The sequence below is a fragment of the Salvia miltiorrhiza genome, chromosome 6, assembly GCF_028751815.1.
Source record: "Salvia miltiorrhiza cultivar Shanhuang (shh) chromosome 6, IMPLAD_Smil_shh, whole genome shotgun sequence".
In the NCBI taxonomy this organism is placed as follows: domain Eukaryota; kingdom Viridiplantae; phylum Streptophyta; class Magnoliopsida; order Lamiales; family Lamiaceae; genus Salvia; species Salvia miltiorrhiza.
The window spans coordinates 42869633-42894373 of record NC_080392.1 but is presented as its reverse complement, the minus strand read 5'-3'; the positions used below and the strand labels follow the sequence as shown (position 1 = coordinate 42894373).

At 33.9% G+C, this 24741-nt stretch overlaps 3 protein-coding genes across 5 annotated transcripts; 2 read left to right on the top strand and 1 right to left on the bottom strand.

Moving 5' to 3' along the window:
• Positions 1–10139: 10139 nt before the first annotated feature.
• LOC130990995 (uncharacterized) lies at positions 10140–11484 on the bottom strand. Its single transcript, XM_057915200.1, is given in 3 exon segments — positions 10140–10641; positions 10855–11307; positions 11309–11484. Coding segments are annotated over 3 exon segments (1131 nt in total).
• Positions 11485–12044: 560 nt separating this feature from the next.
• LOC130990994 (glutathione S-transferase T2-like) lies at positions 12045–13021 on the top strand. Its single transcript, XM_057915199.1, has 2 exons — positions 12045–12275; positions 12356–13021. The coding sequence occupies exons 1-2, from the start codon at positions 12045–12047 to the stop codon at positions 13019–13021; spliced, it is 897 nt and encodes a 298-aa protein (XP_057771182.1).
• Positions 13022–19719: 6698 nt separating this feature from the next.
• LOC130989734 (uncharacterized) lies at positions 19720–24468 on the top strand. Of its 3 annotated transcripts, none has more exons than XM_057913815.1 (7): positions 19723–20472; positions 21034–21070; positions 21152–21388; positions 21476–21523; positions 22788–23227; positions 23364–23449; positions 24019–24468. In XM_057913815.1, the coding sequence occupies exons 1-6, from the start codon at positions 20174–20176 to the stop codon at positions 23434–23436; spliced, it is 1134 nt and encodes a 377-aa protein (XP_057769798.1). In that variant the 5' UTR covers positions 19723–20173; the 3' UTR covers positions 23437–23449; positions 24019–24468. The 3 variants fall into 3 exon arrangements, with proteins under 3 accessions (XP_057769799.1, XP_057769798.1, XP_057769797.1); XM_057913814.1 differs by having other exon boundaries at positions 19726–20472; positions 24042–24468; XM_057913816.1 differs by lacking the exon at positions 24019–24468 and having other exon boundaries at positions 19720–20472; positions 22788–23270.
• The last annotated feature ends 273 nt before the right edge of the window (positions 24469–24741 follow it).

Sequence of the window (24741 nt, the reverse complement as noted above, 5' to 3'; positions counted from 1 at the left end):
ATTATGGACTAATAAAGCCATTTATTCCAACAATCCCCCACATGAATGATGATTAATGCAAATGCAAAAAACTAAGTCCCGACGATCCATTATTGCATTAGGATAGGTAGTTGTTAGCTTTGAACCTTCCTTAGTGTAATGCCATCGGATTTACTCTTTGCTCGGTGAACATGATGTCTTGAACCGGTCAACTTTTGTGTAAACCTAGTCAACAACATACACACAATAATAGATCTGATATCTTTCGTTCTCACGTTGTGTCCATTTCGGCCTTGGACCATTTCTTGGATTCACAAGTGTTATTGATAATTTGAAGCGGCCCCACTTCTTCACTTGTATAGGTGATCTCCCATAAAGAGTATCCTGCCATACTCTACCTAATAAGGCTATAGGAATCATTAAAAGCTTTTGATGGCTTACCCTTTACCACAAGCTGCAGGCTTTGCACTTGAGCAGCTATGAGAATGGATTTTGAAGGTTTCAAGGGCTCAACTTGAACTTCCATAATTTAGTTGTCTCATTGAACCATGTTCTTGGGATCTCCAGTCATCATGGTTGAGTTACCACTATGAAAGTTCTTAACGTGTGGATTTTAATCCCATTCCCCTTACTGCGTTATACAATTGATCACGATTAATACCTTTAGTAAACAGATCCGCAATATTGTCTTTTGACTTTACATAGTCAATGCACATTATTCCTGTAGTGATCAATTGTCTAACGGTATTATGTCTTCGACGAATGTGTCGAGATTTACCGTTATACAAACTATTCTTTGCTCTCCCTATGGCAGCCATGCTATCGCAATGTATCATAACAGGAGGCAAAGGTTTTTCCCAACATGGAATATCTTCTAAGAAGTTTCTTAACCATTCGGCTTCTTCGCCGGCTTTGTCTAAAGCAATAAATTCCGATTCCATTGTAGATCGGGCTATACATGTTTGCTTAGAAGATTTCCATGATATTGCTCCTCCACCAATGGTAAATACGAACCCACTTGTGGATTTAGAGTCTTTAGTGTCGGATATCCAATTGGCATCACAATACCCTTCCAAAACAGCGGGATATCTCGAATAGTGTATACTATGAGATATTGTGTGTTTTAAGTATCTCAACACTCTTATTAATGCGGTCCAATGATCCTTTCCAGGATTACTTGTAAACCGACTCAATTTGCTAATAGAATATGCTATGTCCGGCCTTGTACAATTTGACAAGTACATTAGGCTTCCAATAATTCTAGCATAGTCTGATTGTGATACGGGTTCTCCTCGACAAGTGCGACGTGCACGTGCACGTGCTCGGCCTCGGCCTCGGCCTCGGACTCGGACTCGGAAGGTGCTTCGCACCTTCCTCGTAGGAATTTGAGTTTTAGCCTTAAAAGACTAAGTCAAAAACCCATTTGGGTGCACCATAAGGTCCACCATAGAGGAGCACACTTGATTGTTCCTTTATGGTGGAGAGCACTTTATAAATAGCTTTCAACTTCTTTATTTTTCCAATGTGGGATGACACTCCACATTTCCATCTTCAATGGCTATCTTTGGGCATTAATTACTCATTCAATTCTTAATAGATTTGAACAAGTAAATATACCAAATTAATCTACTCAAAATGTAGATTCCAAATATACCATTTAATTCCATTAATTACAAAGTAATTATGGACTAATAAAGCCATTTATTCCAACAGATTTTATGTGAATCATATAAGAGTGTAGTTTATTAATTAACTTCACCTCTATTTGATTTCACGAAATTCTCGCATTCATATTTGATTCAAAAAGTTTGATTTTTTTTAACTATATAATATTTGTATGACAATTCTTGATATAAAAATCACGCATTGATCCATGTATACTAATATACTCAATTTTTTATTGTCTAATTAAGTGGCTGGCGATGGTTAAGGTTTTCAATCACATAATTTATGTTCAATTGCTTTTCTATTCCAGTTAAATCAAACTGCGATTTCTTGAATCTTGATTTCTTGAATCTTGATATGAAATACATCTATGTTGTAATTTTTTTTCTTTTCTCTAATAATTGATTGCTAAAGGGTGTAAATATTCTGTGTTAAAAGGTATATGTAACTAGTATTACTCCCGTGCGACGCACGGTGATACCTACTTAATTAAAATAGTAAAAGAAAAATATTTTTTAAAATATTATGTTTAGATTATAAAATTCTATAGTATTATTTTATAAAATAACTCTAATAACAATAATAACATTAAATGAAGATGAAATCATCTTATAGTTGGAGGCTAATCAAATGAATGATGAGGATTTTGACAAAAACTTTTTATCTAATGATTATTATTATTTATTTAAAATTTTCATCAAAATATCTAGATATTTTTCTTTCAAATTTTCTATTAGTCTTGAAAGAGTTTTTGAAACTTTTAATTACTTTTTACTAATTTGCATTTAACAACATAATTTTTTTTGAAGCATTAATTGACTGTAAATCCACAATGTATTAGTGAATTTTGGTATTTTTTCAACTATATACAGTTATAATATAAATACATAAACTTTAGCCCATTTCAAAATTTGCCCTGAATTTTAATTTCGTTCAAATTAAAAAATAGTGTTAATATATTAAAGTACCCACTTTCTTATAACAAAAATAAATTTTACCCACTCAAATTAAAACTTAAAATTTTACCCACTTTTTTGTTGAATGGACTAAATTACCCTTCTATATAAATGGGCAAACCCTAATTTTATTTCATTCTCTCATTTCTCTCTCTCTCTTCTCTCTCTCTACCCGCTGATCTCTCCTCTCTCTCTCTCATTCATCAACGCCTCTCTCTTTCTCTCATTCATGTATATCGCCTCCCACCTCCTCACATTCTCCTCCATCTCCGCCACGGGAGGCAGCACGGCGGTGGCCGCCGAGGGCGGCCATTGAGGCGGCGGATCGACTGGAGCACACAGCGGTGGCGGTCGAGGACGACCATGGCGACATCGGCGTTGCCGCCGCGCGTTCCTCATGCCAGATCGTCCCTCTGCCGCCGCCTTGGACTGGATCTCTCGATCTGTTCTGCCGCCGCCGCCTTGGACCGGCGAAGGTTCGATGCCGCCGTCACATCTCTCTCTCTCTCTCCTCTCGCTCTCTCTCTCATCGCAGTTCTTCTCTCCCTCTCGATCTGTTCTGCCGCCGCTGCCTTGGACCGGCGCCGCCCCGTCCTTCACCTACGACGCCGCCTCAGTGCCGCCCTGCCCCGAGTCTGCATTATCGCCTCGCTCCGGCTCCGATCTGAAACCCTAGAAGTTCTTAAAAAATGGTTAATTTGGTGATGGATTGAAAATGGAAAATGGTTAATTTGGTTAATTTCCTGATTTCCGATTTGGGGGAGTGGCAGGAGCAAAAAAAAAAATGGTTAATTTGGTGATGGATTGAAAATTGATTAATGTTCTTGTATTCAAAACTAAATCTATAAATTCACAACTTAAATGTTCTTAAATTCACAAGTAACTTGAGGAATTCACAACTGAATTATGAATTCACAATTGAATTATCAGCATTGGTTGTGAATTCACAACTAAAAATAGTGTTGGTTGTGAATTCAAGTTTTATTGGTTGTGAATTCACAACTTGAAATAGTGTTGGTTGTGAATTCACGCGAATTCACAACTAACACTATTTATAGTTGTGAATTCAAACTTTAAAACTTGAATTCACAACCAATACTTGTTATTCAGTTGTGAATTCGAGTTTTAAAGCTTGAATTCACAACCAAAATTTATTTTGGTTGTGAATTCACTGGTTGTGAATTCGTGGGTATTTGTAAAAAAATTATATGCAAGGGTAAAATGGTCAATGTGGGTATTTTTTTAAGTTTTTATATTAGTGGGTAAAATTTATTTTTACTATATAAAAGTGGCTATTTTCAAAATCCACTCTAAAAAATATATGAAAAAATTAAAGATGATATAATATATACACATCGTATTTAAATAACTTACACAAAATCTCCTGTACACCCGGGTGTACGGTACACCCAGAGTATTAGTATCATTTCGATAATATGATAGTGTCATTTCAATATAGTGTTAGTGTCATTTCGAGATAATGTTATTTATATAACATGATAGTGCCATTTGTAAAACAAATAATGTTAGTGTTAGTGTCATTTACATCCGGGTGTACAAGTGACCACCTCAATAACTTATACAAAATTTCTACTGAAATATATACAGTACTAAAATATATACATATGTAGTTTGGCTCCCGTGCGAGAAATATTATTTTTTTATAATAAAATGTTATTTTAAAGTATTATGTAGATTTAAAATTTTAATTTTTTATTAATGTTAAAAATTTTATGTTGTACGATATATGAGTAGGAAAATTTATTGCTCGTTCTTTCAAATAAAAATTATATATTGTTGATGTTGTTAGAGTAGGACGAATAAGTGTTTAAAATGATGTCTTGTATTGGAACATCAAATGCTTTAAGTAATATATCCTCAAGGAGATGGGTAGATGCATAATCATCATTATCACCACCACTTGTTACATCTCTAATACCTACATTTACTAAATATTTTATTTACATTTACTGAACATGCGTGACCATTTTATACAAAAATATGTACTATATATTCCATTTTAAAAAAATTATATATAATATAACTATTACCTATATCATATTTAAGAGATTAAAAATAACTAATCCAATAAATTATAGAGCTATGATTATGTTATAATTAATTTTTTGAAATTATAATTGATACACAATCATAATGTTTGATTAATCTTAAATTTTAAATGTTTTACATATGTTGATTAAATATTCAAGAAATAATAAATAAATATCTTAAAGTACAGTTTTAATCATAAATCTTATCAATATAAATATTTTAATAATATTTAATTATTTATTGAACAGTTTGTTTACATTTTATTCGTAAATATAAAATATTTAAAAGATAAAAAAATGAACTAATACTTTAATTGGGGCAATATGAAAAATTACAATAAAAAATATTCATATAATCTGAAGTAGACGAAATTAAAATTAAATAAAAAAAGTTTATTTCTAAAAATAGTACAGTGATTTTGGCAGGAAAACATAACTTACTATTTATATAAGTGGTTGAGCTTTTATATATATAGATATAGATTATTAATTAATAATAGTCAAATAAAACTTAATTGAGAAGTTAATTATATCATAATTATACTTTACTCTAAATGTTATGACCGTCCGTCATCATTATATTTCATGTCAATTTTTTTTAATATGAATCGACATGAATTTATTAATTTATATGAATGTTATTGCTTTTATGGCATAATGAACATTAATCTATTAATTCCGAATGGCAAACTCGTATGATGCAGTTTGAGTCAAAAGACGTGAAATAAGATTGCTCTGTTACTTGTTCCATATGTTTATGCCTTTAGATCAACATTTAAAAAAAAAATGTGATTGTATTTAATTGCAGGGCAGATTCATTTTATTTAATGATTCATCAATTTTGAATTAGGATGTATTTTGACCCCTTATAACTCTTGAACCAATTTTTCATACGAATTGCTCAATTTCTTGTGCATTATTAAGCTCAATTGCTTAACATATTTTTAATTGTTTATCATAACTATATTGCATTTATTGATGTTATCAATTTAATATGGAGAATTGATATTTATTAAAATAAATCAAATAAATTTGTTTACTGTGAAATTTATTGTTATTCTTTTTCATGCCAAATTTTATGATTTTTGTGCTCTCATTTCGAGATTTGATATGTTATAATTTGAAATATTATATATATATACGGTCTATTTATCCGAAATGATCTTGAAAATTAATTGATGCTATTTAAATAGCACAAGTAATATTCCTGAAGAATATTACATTCGAGATCTTAAATTAATGCTATTACAGTAGCACAATTAGTATTCCTAAAGAATATTGCATGTTTTTGAAGAGCAATTCATATTACATGCTCTCGAAAATTAGACCTTGAGCACAAGTAGTGTTCCTGAATAATATTACATTCAAGATTTTAAATTGATGCTATTAAAGTAGCACAAGTAATATTCCTGAAGAATATTACATGTTCTTGAAAAGAAATATATATTACATGCTCTCGAAAATTAGACCGTGAAGGTCAAATGGCCCTAAAGGCCAAATGGTTGTACTCTTTTTCCCTTACTAAGTTTTTTTCCTACGAGATTTTCTTAGTTAAGGTTTTTAACGAGGAAACTAGTGTAATATATGAGTAAATATATATGTCTTGTATTCTTTTCCTCTACCGAATTTTTCCTATAAGGTTTTTACGGAGAGGTTTTTAACAAGGCATGAACATCTATACACTAACATCATATGAAATCTTGTGATATTTGTCTTGGTGATAGTGTCAATACACATATTATTCTTCAAAAGAAGAAGTATTTCCCTAAGTTGACATTAGATGAGAATAATGTTAATACAATATCAGGTGCATCAAACATCATTGAAGGCTCCGAAAGAGCTTGTAACATTTTGTCAAATGATACTAAATTAGATATTGAAAATGTCCTGTACTCTAATAAGTTTAAAAGAAACTTACTAAGTTTCAAGGATATCCGCAATAATAGATACCACATCGAGAAAATTGCGGAAGGTAGCAACAGATATCTTTATATAAATTCTTTTGTTTCAGGCTATAAGTTGACAAAAGAAAAATTAGCATCATTACCTTCTGGAATGTATTATACATTCATAAAAGCAATTGAGACCATGTCATGAACGTGAAGTTCAATGACACAAAAGCTTTAAGCTTTGGCATGATAGGTTTGGACATCCTGGAGCAACTATGATGCGTTGAATAATCAATAATTCATATGGGCACAACATAAGAATCAAAAGGTTCTTTCTACAAATGAATTCACATGTGATGCTTGTGCGCAAGGCAAGTTAGTCATTAGACCTTCGTATACGAAGGATAATACTGAATCTCCATATTTCTTAGAAAGAATTAAAGGAGACATTTATGAACTTATACATCCACCTTGTGGACCTTTTCGATATTTTATGGTATTAATTGATGTCTTTTGTAGATGGTCACATGTATGCTTGCTTTCTACTAGAAATGCAACATTTGCTAGACTACTTGCTCAAATCATAAAATTTAGAGCTCAATTCACAGACAATTCAATTAAAACAATTCATCTTGATAATGCTAGTGAGTTTATGTCTCAAGCATTTGAAAACTATTGTATGGCTATTGGAATTGAGATTGGACATTCAGTCGCTCAGGTCCATACTCAAAATGGTTTAACGAAATCGTTTATTAAACGTCTTCAAATTATTGCAAGACCATTACTTATGAAATCAAAACTCCCAACTACTGCTTGGGGTCATGCCATATTACTGCAACATTAGTTTGACTAAGGCCATCATCCAATCATGAATACTCCCCAATGCAAATTATCTTTGGCCGTAAACCTGATGTTTCTCAATTACGAACTTTTGGTTGCACGGTTCAAGTCCCAATTGCACCCCCACAATGAACAAAAATGGGTTCCCAACAAAGACTTGGGATATATGTTGGATTTGATTCACCCTCGATTATAATGTATATAAAACCTTTACATGTGATTTATTTATTGCACGTTTTGCAGATTGTCATTTTGACGAAATGACATTTCCAACATTAGGATGAACAAATCTACATCCAGAAAAGCACAAGGAACTCTCTTGAAATGAGAGAAAAACTTATCACATTTTGATTTTAGAACAAACAAAAGTGAACAAGAAATTAAAAAGATCATTCAGTTGCAAAATATTGCAAATCAAATTCCTGATGCTTTCGTAGATACAAGAAAAGTGACACAATCTCACATACATGCTGCAAATACTCCAGCTAAAATTGATGTCTTTGAAGGACAAATAACCTTGGCAGCAAATGAGTCTAAAATTCGTCAAAAAACGTGGTCGGCCAGTTGGTTCCAAAGATTTTATGCCTTTAAAAATAAAGGTGCAAGATGGAAACCAAACAATGACGAAAATGACTAATCAACCAAATGAAAGTGATGTAATTCCTGAAGAATTACAAGTATCTGAAAATCATGAGATCTCAATAAATTATTTACATCAGATACTAGAGAGAGAAAATATCATTGTTGATGATATATTTGCCTTTCATATAGCTCTTCATGTTTTTAATGAGGACCCTCAACTAAAATCTGTTGCAGAATGCAAACAGAGACTTGATTGGCCAAAGTGAAAAGAAGCTATAGAAAGGGAATTAAATTCCTGTGATAACCGGAAAGTATTTGAATATATAGCCTTAACTCCGGAATCTAAAATCCATGTTGAATACAAGTGGATCTTTGTTAGAAAGAGAATCGAGAAAAATGAAGTTACCAGATATAGAGCAAAACTCGTAACACAAGGTTTCTCACAAAAACCAGGAATTGATTATGAGAAAATATACTCTCCTGTAATGAAGTCTATTACTTTCAGATTTTGATTAGTCTGGCTGTGTCACAAAGGCTCGATATGCGCCTTATGGATGTAGTAACTGCTTATCTATATGGGTGGTGGACGTCGCCAACCACCAAATAATTCCTGCGGAATTACCAAAATAAATTAGTATAATGGTAAGCAGGGTCGATCCCACAGAGAGCAGTTAAAAATCATTCAAATCCCTAAATCTATAAAAACGGTGATGCCACCACGCCTTAAAATTGAGGAGAATTAATTAAAACTAAGAATGCGATAAATCGAATAAAAACTACTCTTGAAATAAATCAATAAAAGGGTAATTCGGCTCAAATAAATCCACACTAATTCAAAGCTCTGATCATCGACGCAATAATTAATTAATCCCTATTAACCAACTAGTTATAGGATACCGTGAAACGCAACGGACGTACCCCAATTCCTACTTACTGTGTCGATAAACAGCTGGAGACGCCAGACCTGCTTATTTCCCTTATTAAAATATAACCTAGCTGGAGACGCCAGACCTAGATTTAATATTCTAATAGCATTAAGATGAAGGAACCCAGTTTATATCAATTATCCTAGATACGCTAGTAATAATTAATATACCAATTAATTCCTACTACGAACATGGTAGTTTTATCACTAATCAGCCCTATTCTAACAATTACGGATTGGAGGTGCTAATTGACTGTAATCCAATTAAACTTAAGTTGGCCAGACTTAAATAAAATCGAAATTATTTTTAAACCCTAAGAATTAATCGGAATCAATAGGAATCAATTTTAAACCAATTAGGTCTCACAGATCATTAAATTAGAGTTTCATTATTCTCGCCGAATTAAAAGATTTAGCTACTCATGCTTAAAATAAAAACAATCAAATAAATAAAAATAAACATGAAGAAATAATCGAACAAGCTATGAAATAAATTACAAGAATTAAATCAACACTTGAACCGATCTAGAGAACTCGTCTGCTCCTTTCTCCAATCCAGCCGCAAGTTGAACCAATAAAACAAGAATTAAAGCTAAAAGTAACTATGGAATCAAAATACTAAAAACTATGGAATCGAAATTGCATGAAAACAAAAGTTGCATGGGAATGAAAAAGTCAACTGCTATTCTAATTATCAAAGTTTGCGGCTGTAAAATTGTGTTTGTAAAAGTGAATGTATTCTAATCCTATTCAAAGTGAAAACTATAACTAAAGGTATCCCCCAAGTCATAAATTGCGGCTGCTTATCAAAACAAGAGTCCTAACTAAATCAAAACACTTAGAGCAACTCCAATGGTTCACTCTACATTAGAGTGAACTTCACTCTATTGTAGAGTGAAATGTAGAGTAATTTCATTTTGCTCTCCAACAATCAACTCTACATTTCACTCTACAATGGAATATTCTATTTTGATACTTTTAATTGTTATTAAATTAATCTTTTTATATAGTTATTATATATATATATATATATTTAATTCTATTTATATTTATTCTGATTTATTTAATTATAACATAATATAATATAATTATTTTGATTTTTTATACTATATTTAAATTATTGCACATTAATTTATTCCAACAACATATAAAATAACATTACATAATAATTGAAAAAAGCATAAATTACATGACAATAGCACACTAATATTACAAAATACTTGCAAAATTTTAAATTACTTAACAATGGGAATTAGTGTTCAAAATTTGAATATTCTTCCCACAAATGATCGACCAATGCATCACGAAGTGCAAGATGAGCTGATTTATCTTTGATGCTTCGATAGCGTGCAAGAAATTCTTGAAACTGACGTGCTTCATTTGGCACCGTTTCGACATCTGGAGTTAGGACTTCTCTCATCTCTTGAATTGGTGCAGACAAGTCTCTTTCATCCTCAATTATCATATTGTGCATGATAATGCAGGATTTCATGATAAGCTCTAAATGTTTCTTTTGCCAAAAACGGGCTGGATTTGCAACAATTGCAAATCGACTTTGAAGAACTCCAAATGCACGTTCCACATCTTTTCTACACGACTCTTGTCTCGTAGCAAAATGTTTTTTCTTTGCAGTACGTGGTTCATGTATAGTTTGCACAAGTGTGGACCATTTCGGATATATTCCGTCAGCTAAATAATAACCCACACTATACTCTTTTCCCTGTATTACATAATTTGCAGGTGGAGTGATACCTCTAGCAAGATCACTAAAAATATGCGATCTTTCCAAGACATTAATATCATTATTGGACTCTGGCATACCAAAGTATGAATGCCATATCCAAAGATCATAATCAGCAACAATTTCAAGAATAATCGTGGGAGATCCACTACGACCTGCATATGAGCCTGCCCAAGCAGTTGGACAATTTTTCCACTTCCAGTGCATACAATCTAGACTACCTAACATTCCTGGAAAACCACGTTGTTGACCAATATATAATAGTCTAGCAACATCACTAGAAGTAGGAGATCTAAGATATTGACTTGAAAATATTTCCACAATTACACGACAAAATTTCTTGACACATTTAATTGCAGTTGACTCACCAATGTTGATGTACTCATCGGTGGCATCTGCAGGTACCCCATATGCTAATATCCGAAATGCAACGGTTATTTTTTGCAGTGTGGACAAGCCCAATCTACCAGTGCAATCCCTTCCTTGCCGAAAGTAACTATTATGATTTTTTACAGCATCAACAATACGAAGGAATAAATTTCGAGACATTCGAAAACGTCTACGAAACATTCCTTCATTAAATGTTGGATTTTCAGAAAAATAATCGTTGAACAGACGTTGGGCAGCCACTTCTCGATCACGATGGATCATCCTGCGACCAGGAACTGAGCCTCTGTGGATTGTTGTAGCACTTTGATTTTCAATAAGGCTTGCTACAATGAAATTTATTTGACAAAATATGTTGAGACATCAATTGATGTTCAACATCACATTCATTGAGTATTTCTTCAAGCTCATCTGATGATGAGCTTGAAGAAGAAAATATATAAGAAGAGCCAGCAGCATGATAATTCATATCTTATTTTTGCTTCGTGATGAGTAAAATTGAGAAGATGGGTGTACAGATTATTAGATGTGCATACTTCTTATATAATAAAATTTGTTCAAAGAAATCTAATTATCTTGTCTGCATACTCCTGCAATTATTATCTCTCCTGCAAATCTTATCTTTCCAATGATGATATCCACCGTCCATTATGATTTCCATTAATCCCCACCATCTGTTTCTTATCTATTCTGCAACTTTATAAAATCAAATCTGCACCATCCATTTAAAGTTCTTTAAATCTGCATCATCCATTCTATATCTCATGTACGAATTTGGAAGAAAAAATCCATGCCATTCATCACGATTTCCATGAAATCTCCACCATTCATTTCTTATCTTATCTGCAAATTTTCACAATAATGTCTATAAATATGCTCTACGATTTGTATACTTCCACATAGAATCTAAGCTTTTATTTCTTGTGTTTGTCTTTTTTTTTATTTGTTTGTTATTCTGCCTTTCATGTCTTCTTCTTCTCGACAACCTAATTACACAATCGATGAAGATAAAATCTTTGTCGTGTGTATATGGATCTATCCCAAGATGGTGAAACAGGAATCTATCAAAAAAAAGATACCTTTTGGAAAGAAATTGTGAACGTATATAATAGTGACAAACCTTCTCCACATATTCCTGATCGAACCAAAAGATCGCTTGAAACTCGTATGCAAGTCATTATGAGTTCTCTTTCAAAATTCAAAGGATGCGTGCAACAAATCGAATATCTAAATCCAAGTGGCGCTTCTGAAAAAGATATTGTAAGTACTTATTTATTTTTACAATTGATTTAACTATTTAATTGTTGTGCTATTGCTAACATATGTTATTTATTATTCAGTTTGATCGTGCAAAACAATTACTGACGGAGGATCCAAGATATAAGAAAGGATTCAAGTTTGAGCATGTCTGGCCCCTTATGAAAGATTTTGTGAAGTTTGATTGTCCTTCACAAAGGTCTTCATTTCAAGCAGAAACACCACCAGAATCTCCTATCTCACCTGATGGTTTGTCTTCTTTTAGTATCAATCTAAGTGATGGTAGTGGCAGTGGTTCAGGACCAACACAACGCCCTGATGGGGTAAAAAAGACTAAAAATAAGAGAAAAAAAGGCGAAGATATGTCTAATATTCTACAAGCAATTGATCAAGGAAATAAAAGACTTGAAGAAATAATGGACAACTCATCCACAAAAAAAGATCAAATCATGCAACTACAACAACAAAAGATTGAAGCAAAAAAACAAGCTCTTGCATTTCGTAAATGGGAAGCAGATAATAAAATTTTGATGATAGACACCGACAATATTTCTGATCCCATTCGACGTGACTACTTCAAACAAGAACAAACTAGAATCATATTGAAAAGGCAAGACGGTTCAGGTTCAAGCAATGCTTTCAATATGTTTGGTGATGAATTTCCGAATTTTGGCGGATCTGGAAGTGATGCTGGAGGATCTGAAGGGGATTTTCAATTTTGGACCTTATTGAATGTTTTCTTAATTTAATATTATTGTATTTCTATTTCTTGTAATTTTATGTTTATGATATTTTTGTGTTGTTGTAATTTTATTATTATTGCAATTTTATATTATTGTATTTTTATGATGTTGCAATTTAAAAATTCTATATAATATCTTTTATAATTTAAACAAAAATAAAATAAATTAATAATATACAAAATAAAAATATATATTCTGATCGTCAATTTTTAAATTGCACATTGGAAATATTTCATATTAATAACGAGACAATTAGAGTGATGAATAAGAAGTATTTCATATTAATAACAAAAAGAAGTAAAAGTAAAACCACAAAAAGAAGGATAAAAGAAAAGCAAAAAAAATAAAATAATAACCAGCGTGATGAACAGTAGCCCGCTACATTTGCCGGGGCACTGTTCATTCACTCTACATTTTGGCGTAAAGTAGCGTGCTGTTGGAGGGAGCATTTGACTGCAAAATAGCGGTTCACTCTAGAATAGCGTGCCGCTGCAGATGCTCTTAGGGGATCAAAACTTAAGTGGCCGAATACCCTAATGTTTATGGGTTTCGGCCCTTCCCAAAACTAAAGCCCAAAAAAAAATTAAAAGAGTATTTGGCTTAAATAAATTACAAGATAAATATTTCCAAAGCCCAAATCTCTAAATCTCTCCACAAATTCATCAAATTCTCGACTTTAAATATTTCCTCCATCCACGAGCATCCATCTCCAATCCATTTAATTCCTGCGCCAAAATGTCACAAACCATGTAAAATCATATAAAATCATGGCGAAACACACACTAAACTAAGTAGCCAAAATACACACATCAATGGGTCATTAGATAATGACATATATATATAGGGAGAGGTTCAAATAAGAACCACTAATAAAATAAGAACGGAGAACCATTTTAAGCCATTCGATCATCAAGATCTACGGTGGATGCATCATTTTGGTGGATGGATGTAGATGCTGGGTTTGAATCCTGAAGGGAGCAAAAAATTATTTTTTTCGGATGCATTAAATTTAATAGCGGATGCATTAATTTGTATAGCAGATGCAGTAATTTTATTGGTTCTTATGTTCTCACGATAATTGTGGTTCTCACTATAACCGCACCATATATATATATATATATATATATATATATATATATATAGTTGGGATATATGAAGAAGTAATTATATTTCGTTCTGAATAAGTCAATAAATTTACCGAATAAATCACGCGATCGCACGAATAGTTATTTTACTGAATAAACACGTACATTTTTCGTTCATACGCTCGCGTGATTTATTCAGTAAATGTATTGAGTTATTCAGCCTTCGTTGTTTCCTTCTACATTTAGCATTCTTTATTGATCCATTCCCTATATATATATATATATATATATATATATATATATATATATATATATATATATACATATGAAAATTCCCGAAGGATTTAAAATACCTGAAGGATTGCAGTCAAAACCCAAAAGCATGTATTCAATTAAACTGCAAAAATCGTTGTATGGGTTGAAACAATATGGTCGTATATGGTACAATAGACTGAGCGAGTATCTTTTGAAAGAAGGATACAAAAATAAAGATATATGCCATTGTGTTTTCATTAAGAAAACCGAAACTGAATTTGCAATCATAGCAGTTTATGTTGATGATTTAAATTTAATTGGGACTCCTGAATAGCTCAATAAAACTGCTGGATATTTGAAGAAAGAATTGAGATGAAAGATTTGGGAAAGAATTTTTTTTTGTCTTGGTTTGCAAATGGAACGTATCCGTGGAGGAACGTTTATCCATCAATCCACATATACAGAAAAGGTGTTAAAACGCTTTTTACATGGATAATGCACATTTATTAGCGTCACCAATGGTCGTTAGATCTATTGATACTAAGAAATATTCATTTTGACCAATTAAAGAGGGTGAAACAATACTTGGTCCAGAAGTACCATATCTAAGTGCAATTGGAGCGTTGACTTGTCTGGCTAATAATACTAGACCAGATATAGCTTTTTCTGTCAATTTTCTAGCAAGATTTAGCGCTGCACCCACTTTGAGACATTGGAATGGTGTTAAGCACATTCTACGTTATCTAAAGGGTACCTTCGACCTTTGGATTATACTATCAAGATAATTCTAATAATACTCTAGTGGGGTATTCGGATGCAGGAGTTTTATCCGATCCACATGAAGCTAAGTCACAAACTGGATATGTTTTTACATGTGGTGGAACTGCAATATCATGGAAATATGTGAAGCAAACCTTGACTGCAACATTCTCAAATCATTATGAAATCATTGCAATACACGAAACAAGTCGGGAATGTGTATGGTTGAGAAATGTGACGAGTCATATCTAAGAGTCGTGCGGGTTAGCTTCATCAAATGCCAAACCAACTATTTTATATGAAGACAATACTGCTTGCATTGCGCAACTCAAGGAAGATACATCAAAGGCGATAGGACAAAGCATATTTATCCCAAGCTCTTCTACACACACGACCTTCAAAAGGATGACGATATCGACGTTCAACAAATTCGCTCAAGTGATAATTTGGCAGACTTATTCACCAAGGTATTACCAACATCGACATTCAGAATGTTGGTACACGAGATCGGCATGCGTCGACTCAAAGATATTCAATGATCTCAAGTTCAAGGGAAGCAGTTGTACTCTTTTTTCTTCGACTAGGTTTTGTCCCATTGGGTTTTCCTAGCAAGGTTTTAATGAGGCAACATTTTTGTTTTAGGGATTGGTCAATCAAGGGGAAGTGTTGCAAATATATCTTCTAGATATATCTTATGCGTGTTGACCAAGAAATCTCCCTAAAACCCTAGCTCCCTACTTGTATAAATAGAGGTCTCTAGTCCTCATATTGAATACGCTCAATACATATTATCTTCTCTATTCTCTCGTTTCTCTCTAGTTTATAACAAAAACGATTTTAATGAGTTGGTACATTGGGCTTGGTTACTTAATTAGCTAGGCTTATTTGTGTCTATTGGGCCTTTGTTCCTTTACCAATTGATTTAATGGGCTTATTTATATTGAGCTTATTTCTATAAACTTTAATAAAATGATGGCTCTGTAAAAGATTTTTGAGAAATTTGAGATAAGAAAAACATTAAGTGTATTTTTTAGTCCATATATGGAAATGACCGCTTTGTTATAATAGTAAAAATAAAAATTCTTCACTCACAAATTTTTTAAAAAGAATTAGCCATTTTTTATGTAGAAATACAAATTAACCTCTTAACATATACACCAACCTAATAGAGCTGAGTTGCTTGATTTCATTTCATATTTCCAATTAAATCATTCAAGAATCTTTCACTCCTCACTTCATATTTGGATTCCCTCCTCACTTCATATTTGAATCTTTCCAAATTTCTATGGAACCGATGATGGAAAACTTTACGTAGTGTCAAATAGAGTTTAGCTCTTAGGTTTCTGTTTTTTATTTTCTACTACCTTGACAGCCTTGATTCCAGAGAAGGAGATGTAGATCTTCGAAGGATTTTGTTTTTAATAGGAATATGAGAAAAAAATAGAAGAAATATGAGAAAAACTTAAACTCGATTTTATTTTAATTGAAAAAAAAATAAGTGATGGAGAAATTAACGTGGATTTAATCAAATATGCGAGGCTGCATGTTTTCAATTGTTGTGAATGTGAGTTTGTGTTGTTAATATTCTTGAATTCACAATTGAATCGATAGTGTTGATTGTGAATTCAAATTTTAAAGTTTGAATTTACAATCAACATTATTTCTAGTTGTGAAATCAAGATTTGAAAGTTGAATTCACAACTGAATAGCTGATGTTGGTTGTAAATTCAAATTTTAAAACTTCAATTCACAACCAACACTATTTCTAGTTGTGAAATCAAACTTTAAAACTCGAATTCACAACTGAATAGTTAGTGTTTGTTGTGAATCAAAGTTTTAAAGCTTGAATTTACAATCAGAAATAAATGGGTAGTCGTGAATTCGAGTTTTAATACTTGAATTCACGACTAACGCTATTCAAGTTGTGAATTCAAGCTTTAAAACTTTAATTCACAACTAACACTATTTCTGATTGTGAATTTAAACTTTAAAACTCGAATTCACAACAAAAACTAGCTATTCGGCTGTGAATTCAAGTTTTAAAACTTTAATTCACAATTAAGAATAATCTTGATTGTAAATTCGAGTTTTAGAGCCATAATTCACCTTAAGAATAGTATTGATTGTGAATTCGAGCTCAATGGATAATTTTTTAATTTTTTTTATGTGACAGGTAAAATGATAAGTGTTACTATCAATTCTAGTTTTATTTTTTTATAGACAATTTTTATTTTTACTATTTCAAAGTGATCATTTTAAAATTCCACACTATCCTTATCTTCTTCTTTTTGTTCGCTAAAATCATTAACATTATAGAATCACAATTATTGTCCTCTAAATAAAGAATCACAATTATTGCACCTTGACTTTTATATTCGAATATGTCCCAGTAAGTACTCCTATTAATTTTCGAAGAAAGTTCTGTAAATAATTCCTCAAGAGTTATAGCACAAATTGCACAATCATTATATATTGGGTAGTCCATCATTTATCACTGATAAAGTTCATTCACTGCTCAGGCAGCCAACTGGGGCTTAATTTGACTGCAACTCTTCTAACATTTCAACTACTTTTGAAATTTCAAATGCAACTTTGAATTGCCTGCTATGATTATTAACACACCTTCAGCCCTTCAATAAAATAAAATAGTGATAATCGAAATTTAAATTTCAAACTTTGGACTTTATTATAAATAAATTCAAAATTTGAAGTATTCTAATAAAATCTTAATCTTTAAATTTATTTTAAACTCGACATTTATATTATTTTCCACGAGTTTGGAGTTGAGATTTAATCCTCCGTTCAATATAGAAACTCATAATTGATTGAGGACTTTCGAAATTGACAGGTTAAATATAAGAACTATACCTAATTCATACAAATGGTTGTATACTTGGTTATCATTTAATCTAATTGTCAAGGATCCTATGAAATTGAAAGGTTAAATATAAGAACTATACCTAATTCCCCTCTCATTCTGACCAAAAAAATAAAAATAAAATCCCTCATTTTCAAGGATATTGTGAATTTACTAGTCAAATTTGGATTCTTCCTAAAAGTTACTCCCTCCGTCCCAATATTCAAGTCCCGTATTCCTTTTTGGGCCGTCCCAATATTCAAGTCCTCTTTCCTTTTTTGGCATTAATTAGCATACAATTAATAGATTTAATTATATCTCTCTCTCCTCTCACAACCCAACCCACCTGCCTCTCTCTCTCCTCACTTCTCTCTTCTCTCTCAAATCGTCATCTCCCCCCTCTCTCCTCTTCTTCTTTCACCGCCTCGCCGCCTCCACCTTCCACCGCCTCCACCGCCTCTCAGCAGGAATAAGGGCGGCGACTCGCCGGCCCCTCAGCAGCGGCGAGGGTCTCCACCTAACTCCCAATTTCACCGCCTCCCTCATTTCCCCCCTCTCTCTCTCCTCGCCTTTTCTCTCTGAAACAAGGCTCGCCGCCGGCCTTCCTTCCCTCACGCCACCGGCCTTCCTTCCCCTACGACCGCCGCCCGTTTTCCTTCCCCAATTCCAGAAACCTTCAAATCCGACCAAATACCAGTAAAATCAAAAATCAAAACCATATCTCTGCGGGAATGAAGACAATAAAAACTCGAAGCCAAAAGTCGAAGCTTTCCCCGACCACTGCCTCGGAGAACGACACCCCTTTCGGCGTGCGGTCACCGGGAATTGAGCGGGAGAAGTTTGGGGCTTAGGGTTTCAGACGAGTAGGGGTTGCGGCTTGCTGTGGCTGCCGAATTTCTGAGTCAATTCCCGGTGCAGTGGAGAATGGTTTGAGAAAAGAGAGAGTGAGAATGGTTTCTGAGTCAATTCCCGCAATAGGTGGTGGTGCAGTGGAGAATGGTTTGAGAGAAGAGAGAGTGAGAATGGCAGAGAATGGTTTGTTGTGTATTAGTCAATAGTCAATTTAATTAGTTAATAAAATAATATTAATTAAAGCACTAATTATGTGGTCCCTACTGTTTTTACATCTATTTTAACTCTCCTAAATACCCGTGCCCAAAAGAAAGGGGACTTCATTATTGGGACGGAGGGAGTACCACATAAAAGGTCAAGAACACCAATTGTCCAAATGCTAAATGGATTAAGTACATGTGGGAAAACCCCTACCACATACATAAAGCAAACTCCTTTTCAAGTTTTTTAGAAGAACAAAAAAACTTTTTAAATTGTTTCGAAAAGGAATGAAAAAAGCCACTTTTAATTTTCCCCCTTTTATTTATTTTTCATTTATAACAAAACCCCACATTCCCCAGTCAATGTGTCCCACTATCAAATTTATTATTTTAATAATTCATATTTAAAAAAATAAAATTTAGCACATCATAATTAATATTCATAAAAAAATTAAAAATTATATATCCTACTTGTGAGTAATGAATTTATCAATCCTAATAATCAATTATTAACTAAAAAATAAAATTATATGCTAAAATGATTATATACTCTAATTAGGTATAATAAACTTCATTAAACTAAAATACAATTAATTAAAGTTTAATAAAATTAAAAATGATAAGGTGCACTTTCCTAACTCCAAAACCCAATTTAGTGAAGTTCATCCCTTCACCTCTGCAACACCGAAAGCCCGTACACTCGTCCATTATCCAACTGCCACGTGTCAGTAGAATCGCTGTACGCGAAATCGACGATTTAAAGTCGGGATAAGGTGCACGGGATCACCGTACACCCTCCGATGCGATCATCATTGGAGGTCACACGTGCCACCATCCACTTTAACGGCGGAAATCCATCCTTCTCCCTTTCAAAATTACACACACAAACACGCACCTTTACATATAGCTTCCCCCTGTATCTATCCCGTTATACATTCTCGCAAGCATCAATAATTGAACCTAGATTCCCTGCATAAACCGGTTGAATCGCCCCAATCCGTTGTCCGGCGCAGCACAGGAAATGGAATTTTGATGACACCGTATTTGGTAGCTAGAATCGGGAGACGGAGGTTCTTTTTCTCGGTTCGCGATTTTTTCGTTTTTTCTTGATTTTTTTTTTGGAGGGGTGTAAATTATATAGTAGTGTGCGATGGGGGCGGTGACGTCGTCGATGGCGGCGAAGTTTGCATTTTTTCCGCCGAATCCGGCGTCGTACGGGGTGACGGTGGAGGAGACGGGGAAGCTAAGGATGACGGAGGTGGCGAACCACGAGAACGTCGACGTTTTGAAAGTGAAGACGAAGAGGGGGACGGAGATCGTGGCGGTGTACGTGAAGAATCCGACGGCGAAGCTGACGCTGTTGTACTCGCACGGGAACGCGGCTGATCTAGGGCAGATGTATGATCTCTTCAGTGAACTCAGCTTCCACCTCCGAGTCAACTTGATGGGGTATTTTCATAAAGATTTGTGATTACGTTTTTGTTCCTAATTAGGTTTTGGATGTTTCATTGGTGATTAGTTGGAATGCATTGTTATGTGATGTGCGAATGGAACTGTAGATCATGAAATATTTGATGAGCGGTAAATTAGTCACGACACTTATAGCTTGATGGCATTACTTGCTTCTTGTTAGGGCAAGGTCAGCGTTCAATCCCAATCCCCCCTACACCAACTAGAAAAGGATAAGGAATTGTAGGTGAATTCATATGGTTATTTGTTCCCTGTAGTTGAGACCTGATTTTAAATTCTGATCAATGAATCAGTTAAAATGACAATGGCAGATTACTTATACATGCCACTGTCATAATTATGGTAAATGGAAAAAGGTAGTTAATATTCATGTATACTATCTATTCTTGTATTTGATTTACCTTTTTGCATTTTTATGTGGGGGATCTCATTCATGGAACATATTTCAACTTTGGTGTAAACATCATATTTGTTTCAATCCGGCTAAACAGTGACAATTAAGTGTGAATGCTTACTAAATTTCATTTTGCATGGCTACAGGTATGACTACTCCGGATATGGACAATCCACAGGAAAGGTATGACAAGTGGACAGCACTCTAATTTTGAGGAGCTTTTAATTGGAAAACGCTTACTTTTGTGTGTTATTCTTTTCTTAGCCAAGTGAGCAGAATACTTATGCAGACATTGAAGCTGCATATGCGTGCCTGAAAGAGACTTATGGGGTAAAAGAGGAAGATATAATATTGTATGGACAGTCAGTAGGGAGTGGTCCTACTTTGGATTTTGCATCACGTTTGCCAAGGTTAAGGGCCGTAGTTCTTCACAGCCCTATCCTGTCAGGACTTAGAGTTATGTATCCCGTTAAACGCACGTACTGGTTTGACATTTATAAGGTAATTATAAGTCCTATAAGTATTGCATGATTTGCACTTTTGTTGCATTTCATAGTAATATCTTGTTGTTCGCTGCTTCTTCTACAGAATATTGACAAAATCCCATTGGTCCAGTGCCCGGTGCTGGTTATTCATGTAAGTATCTCTCTTTGCAAGTTATAAAACTGTTGATTTGTGTAAGTATCTTCCTTTTCTGGTTTGCTTGCTGTATAAGACCAGTTGTACACACTAGCATTTTATAGATTGAGTTGATTTGCATTCATGCAAACAACATTAACATGTATAATCACATTAAAATTGCTCAGTGAATCTGTCTAGGACGAAAAGCGAGTAGTGCAAATGTGCAATGGTTAAAAATTTCATATTTTTTTCGTTATTGTTGTTGGAATTCAGCTCTCATTTTGATGACTTAATGTGCCATTAGAACTGTTGTGTTGTTTAGCTGGATCCGATACATTGTTGGAATCAGCCCACTTTGACTATAGTATCTTATATAACCAGCAATAGTGTTGTATAATATCGATTTTATACAAGGTTTACGTAGTTTACCTTAGCATTGCTGAGAATATGGTAGTCCCAATAATTTCTCCAATACCACACCAACATTATTTTGCAAGTACAAAGTCACTTTTCTTGTAGGTTCTCATGTTTAGGAGTGAGCATCTATTGGTTGGTCATGAAACAGACCAAATTGAAATTCAAAATTACGTAAATTGCTGACCCAATCTAAACCGAATTAAATGGAGAACATATTTTTTTCCAGACCCAAAATTATGCTTCAATTGGCTCACTCTCTCATTTTCATTTGAACATCTCTAACCACAAAACAATTGTTCCACTTTTCCATGTATGCGTACATCTCTTTTATTTGGTCTACTCTCTCTTAAAATTATTTTCGGCAATACATATCACTGAACATGAGATCCTGTGAAAGGGTTTTGTGCATCATCCCTACCTAGCAATGCTATAACAGAAATATTAGAGGTTATATGCGCAGGTAGGTAAAATTATCAAGCATATTGGTTGGATTGAGTAGCACCTGTGTACTGTTAGGTTTATGACATTTATTTTTGGTTAAGTCGGTGGTAGTTTGTCAGCAAGACACTTGTAGAGACTCAAACAATATATCCTATTTTGCTACGCTACCTGGTCCACCCCATACCCGTTATGTAGTCCCCACAAGGCATACAATACTGTAAATGTTTCATGAAGACTTTCTATGCTGCTTTTGGTCTTATCATCCTGGGGCGCCCCCCCATGCTCTCTAGGTTAACATCCTTCAAAAAAGTTAGCAAGAAACGAAAACGTTATTTTTGTGACACATAGTAATTTTTTTCTCATGCTTGGAAGATCTGTCTACTCTTTCTTAACACATGCATGTCAATCTGGCATTTAACAGGGCACTGAAGATGATGTAGTAGATTGCTCTCATGGTAAGCAGCTCTGGGAGCTGTGCAAAGAGAAGTACGAGCCATTATGGGTTAAAGGTGGCAATCACTGTGACCTGGAGCTTTATCCAGAATATATAAAGCATTTGAAGAAATTCATATTAGCTGTCGAGAAATCAGGACATTTGAGAAGTGGATCTGTAGAATCTGTGGATCAGATGGACAATGCACAAAAAGGTATAGATTCCCGACCCAGACAAAGCATAGATCATAGAGAAAAGTCTAGATCAAGTACAGATCACAGGGAAAAGCCTAGGGAAAGCATAGATCGAAGGGAGAAATCCAGAGCCAGCGTTGACAAGAGAGAAAGATCGAGAAAGAGTACCGAGTTCACAGAAAAGACCAATAATATTGCTGAGCAGCCAGAGAGAGCTAGGAACAGCATAGATCGGTTGGCCTCAACTTAGATATCTGAAATTTCTTCACTCATATATGTGTGTCATATTATTCTTTTAATTCTTAAGAAGAATTAATTTTTGCAAATTTGCCAAAAGTTTTCCTTGACTGTCAGACTTTAATTATGGCAGCTTCGGGGAGATGATGAGATCAGCTGTTTTGTGCAATATCGACTGTTTCAAGCCTGTGGGAACTAAGGTCTGAGGATGGAGGGGAGGTCAGTTCAAATAGCTCAGATCTTTTTTTTTTTTTTTTAATTCCCTTGTTTTAGATTAGTATTTAGATTTTTCAGGCAACGAGTAATTTTAATGTTTTCATTGTTTTGAACTTTTCTCAAGGTCAAGGCGCAGATAATGTATTTTCATTCCCATTATACATAGTCATTTGTTTCTCATGAGCTTAATTCATATTGAAAAACTCTTTTCCTCCATGACAAAGAAGCTGATGATTGCAAGAGGTGGTAGCCAAATGAAACAATACATTGTTTGTTCGCAATAAATACTGATTGAATACATTTGTTCAAGGACAAAGATGTGCAACAATATATGTTTCACCAGTCTCTTGTAGTCTCTTGTAGCCTCGACTCTAGATTGGTGGAATATAGAGAGGTTTAGAGGAAGTTTCGATCCATTGATTTCAATTGGCCAGTTATGACCCTCTAGCATAAATGATTTGATTATAACCATAGCCACTTATTTAGTAATTTGGTAGTTGACAAAAACAGGGCTATTTGATTTTCATATTATAATATGTACAAGTGGTGGAATAGTGGTTGATATATAGTAGGATCTCTTATTTCTTATTTCCAGATCCCTTGCGACAACAACAGAGAGCGATACTTGGGGCATTGGCTCGTCTCGTACCAATAGCCAACTCCTGGCGGGTTTGTTCAGGTCAAGTCAGGTTTTGAAATGGAAATTGGATATCAAGGTCCAGCATTCAAAACTAGGCCTACTCGATTACCACTCAGTTTGGAGCAGAGACGAGCGCTGGTATATAGATGATTACTTAGTGAAGCTGCTGTTTTGTAGTTTATCACTTGGTATTTCTCGCACTTCTCGATCAATATTTTGCGGTTTCAGTAATATCAAGGTTTCAGTAATATCAAGTATCGTGACTCGGAAATAGGACATTTTTTAGTTTTCTCAAACCCTAGTTGTTCAAATACTCTGTTGCTTTATATCAAGGTGTAAAACTTTTACAGGGTAAATTATTTTATGGTTAACTGTGACTAAATCTAATTGTTGAATGCGTGATGCAAGGTTGTTTTTATGAGTGCAAATGATGTGCTTATCCATCCTGATTGTTTTGTGCATTATTAGCAAGTAGAATGCGACAGATCTACTAATTTGCATTGCATTTAATAAAATTCTAATTATTGTTATTGAAATCCCAACGTGTACATAAGAAATTATATTGCTCAAAGTTTCCTTGGTTGTTGCTTGTGAAGATGAATCAGCTCACACAGAATCAAAGCTTATGTAGTCTTTGTTAAGTTGACAAGTCTCG

Bases quoted from the DNA above. Each gene is read 5' to 3' on its own strand.
- LOC130990994 (XM_057915199.1), top strand. From the start codon at position 12,045: ATGGATCTATCCCAAGATGGTGAAACAGGAATCTATCAAAAAAAAGAT. The intron at 12,276-12,355 runs GTAAGTACTTAT...TTTATTATTCAG, and splicing joins GCGCTTCTGAAAAAGATATT to TTTGATCGTGCAAAACAATT.
- LOC130989734 (XM_057913815.1), top strand. From the start codon at position 20,174: ATGGGGGCGGTGACGTCGTCGATGGCGGCGAAGTTTGCATTTTTTCCG. The intron at 20,473-21,033 runs GTATTTTCATAA...GCATGGCTACAG, and splicing joins CTCCGAGTCAACTTGATGGG to GTATGACTACTCCGGATATG. The intron at 21,389-21,475 runs GTAATTATAAGT...CTTCTTCTACAG, and splicing joins ACTGGTTTGACATTTATAAG to AATATTGACAAAATCCCATT.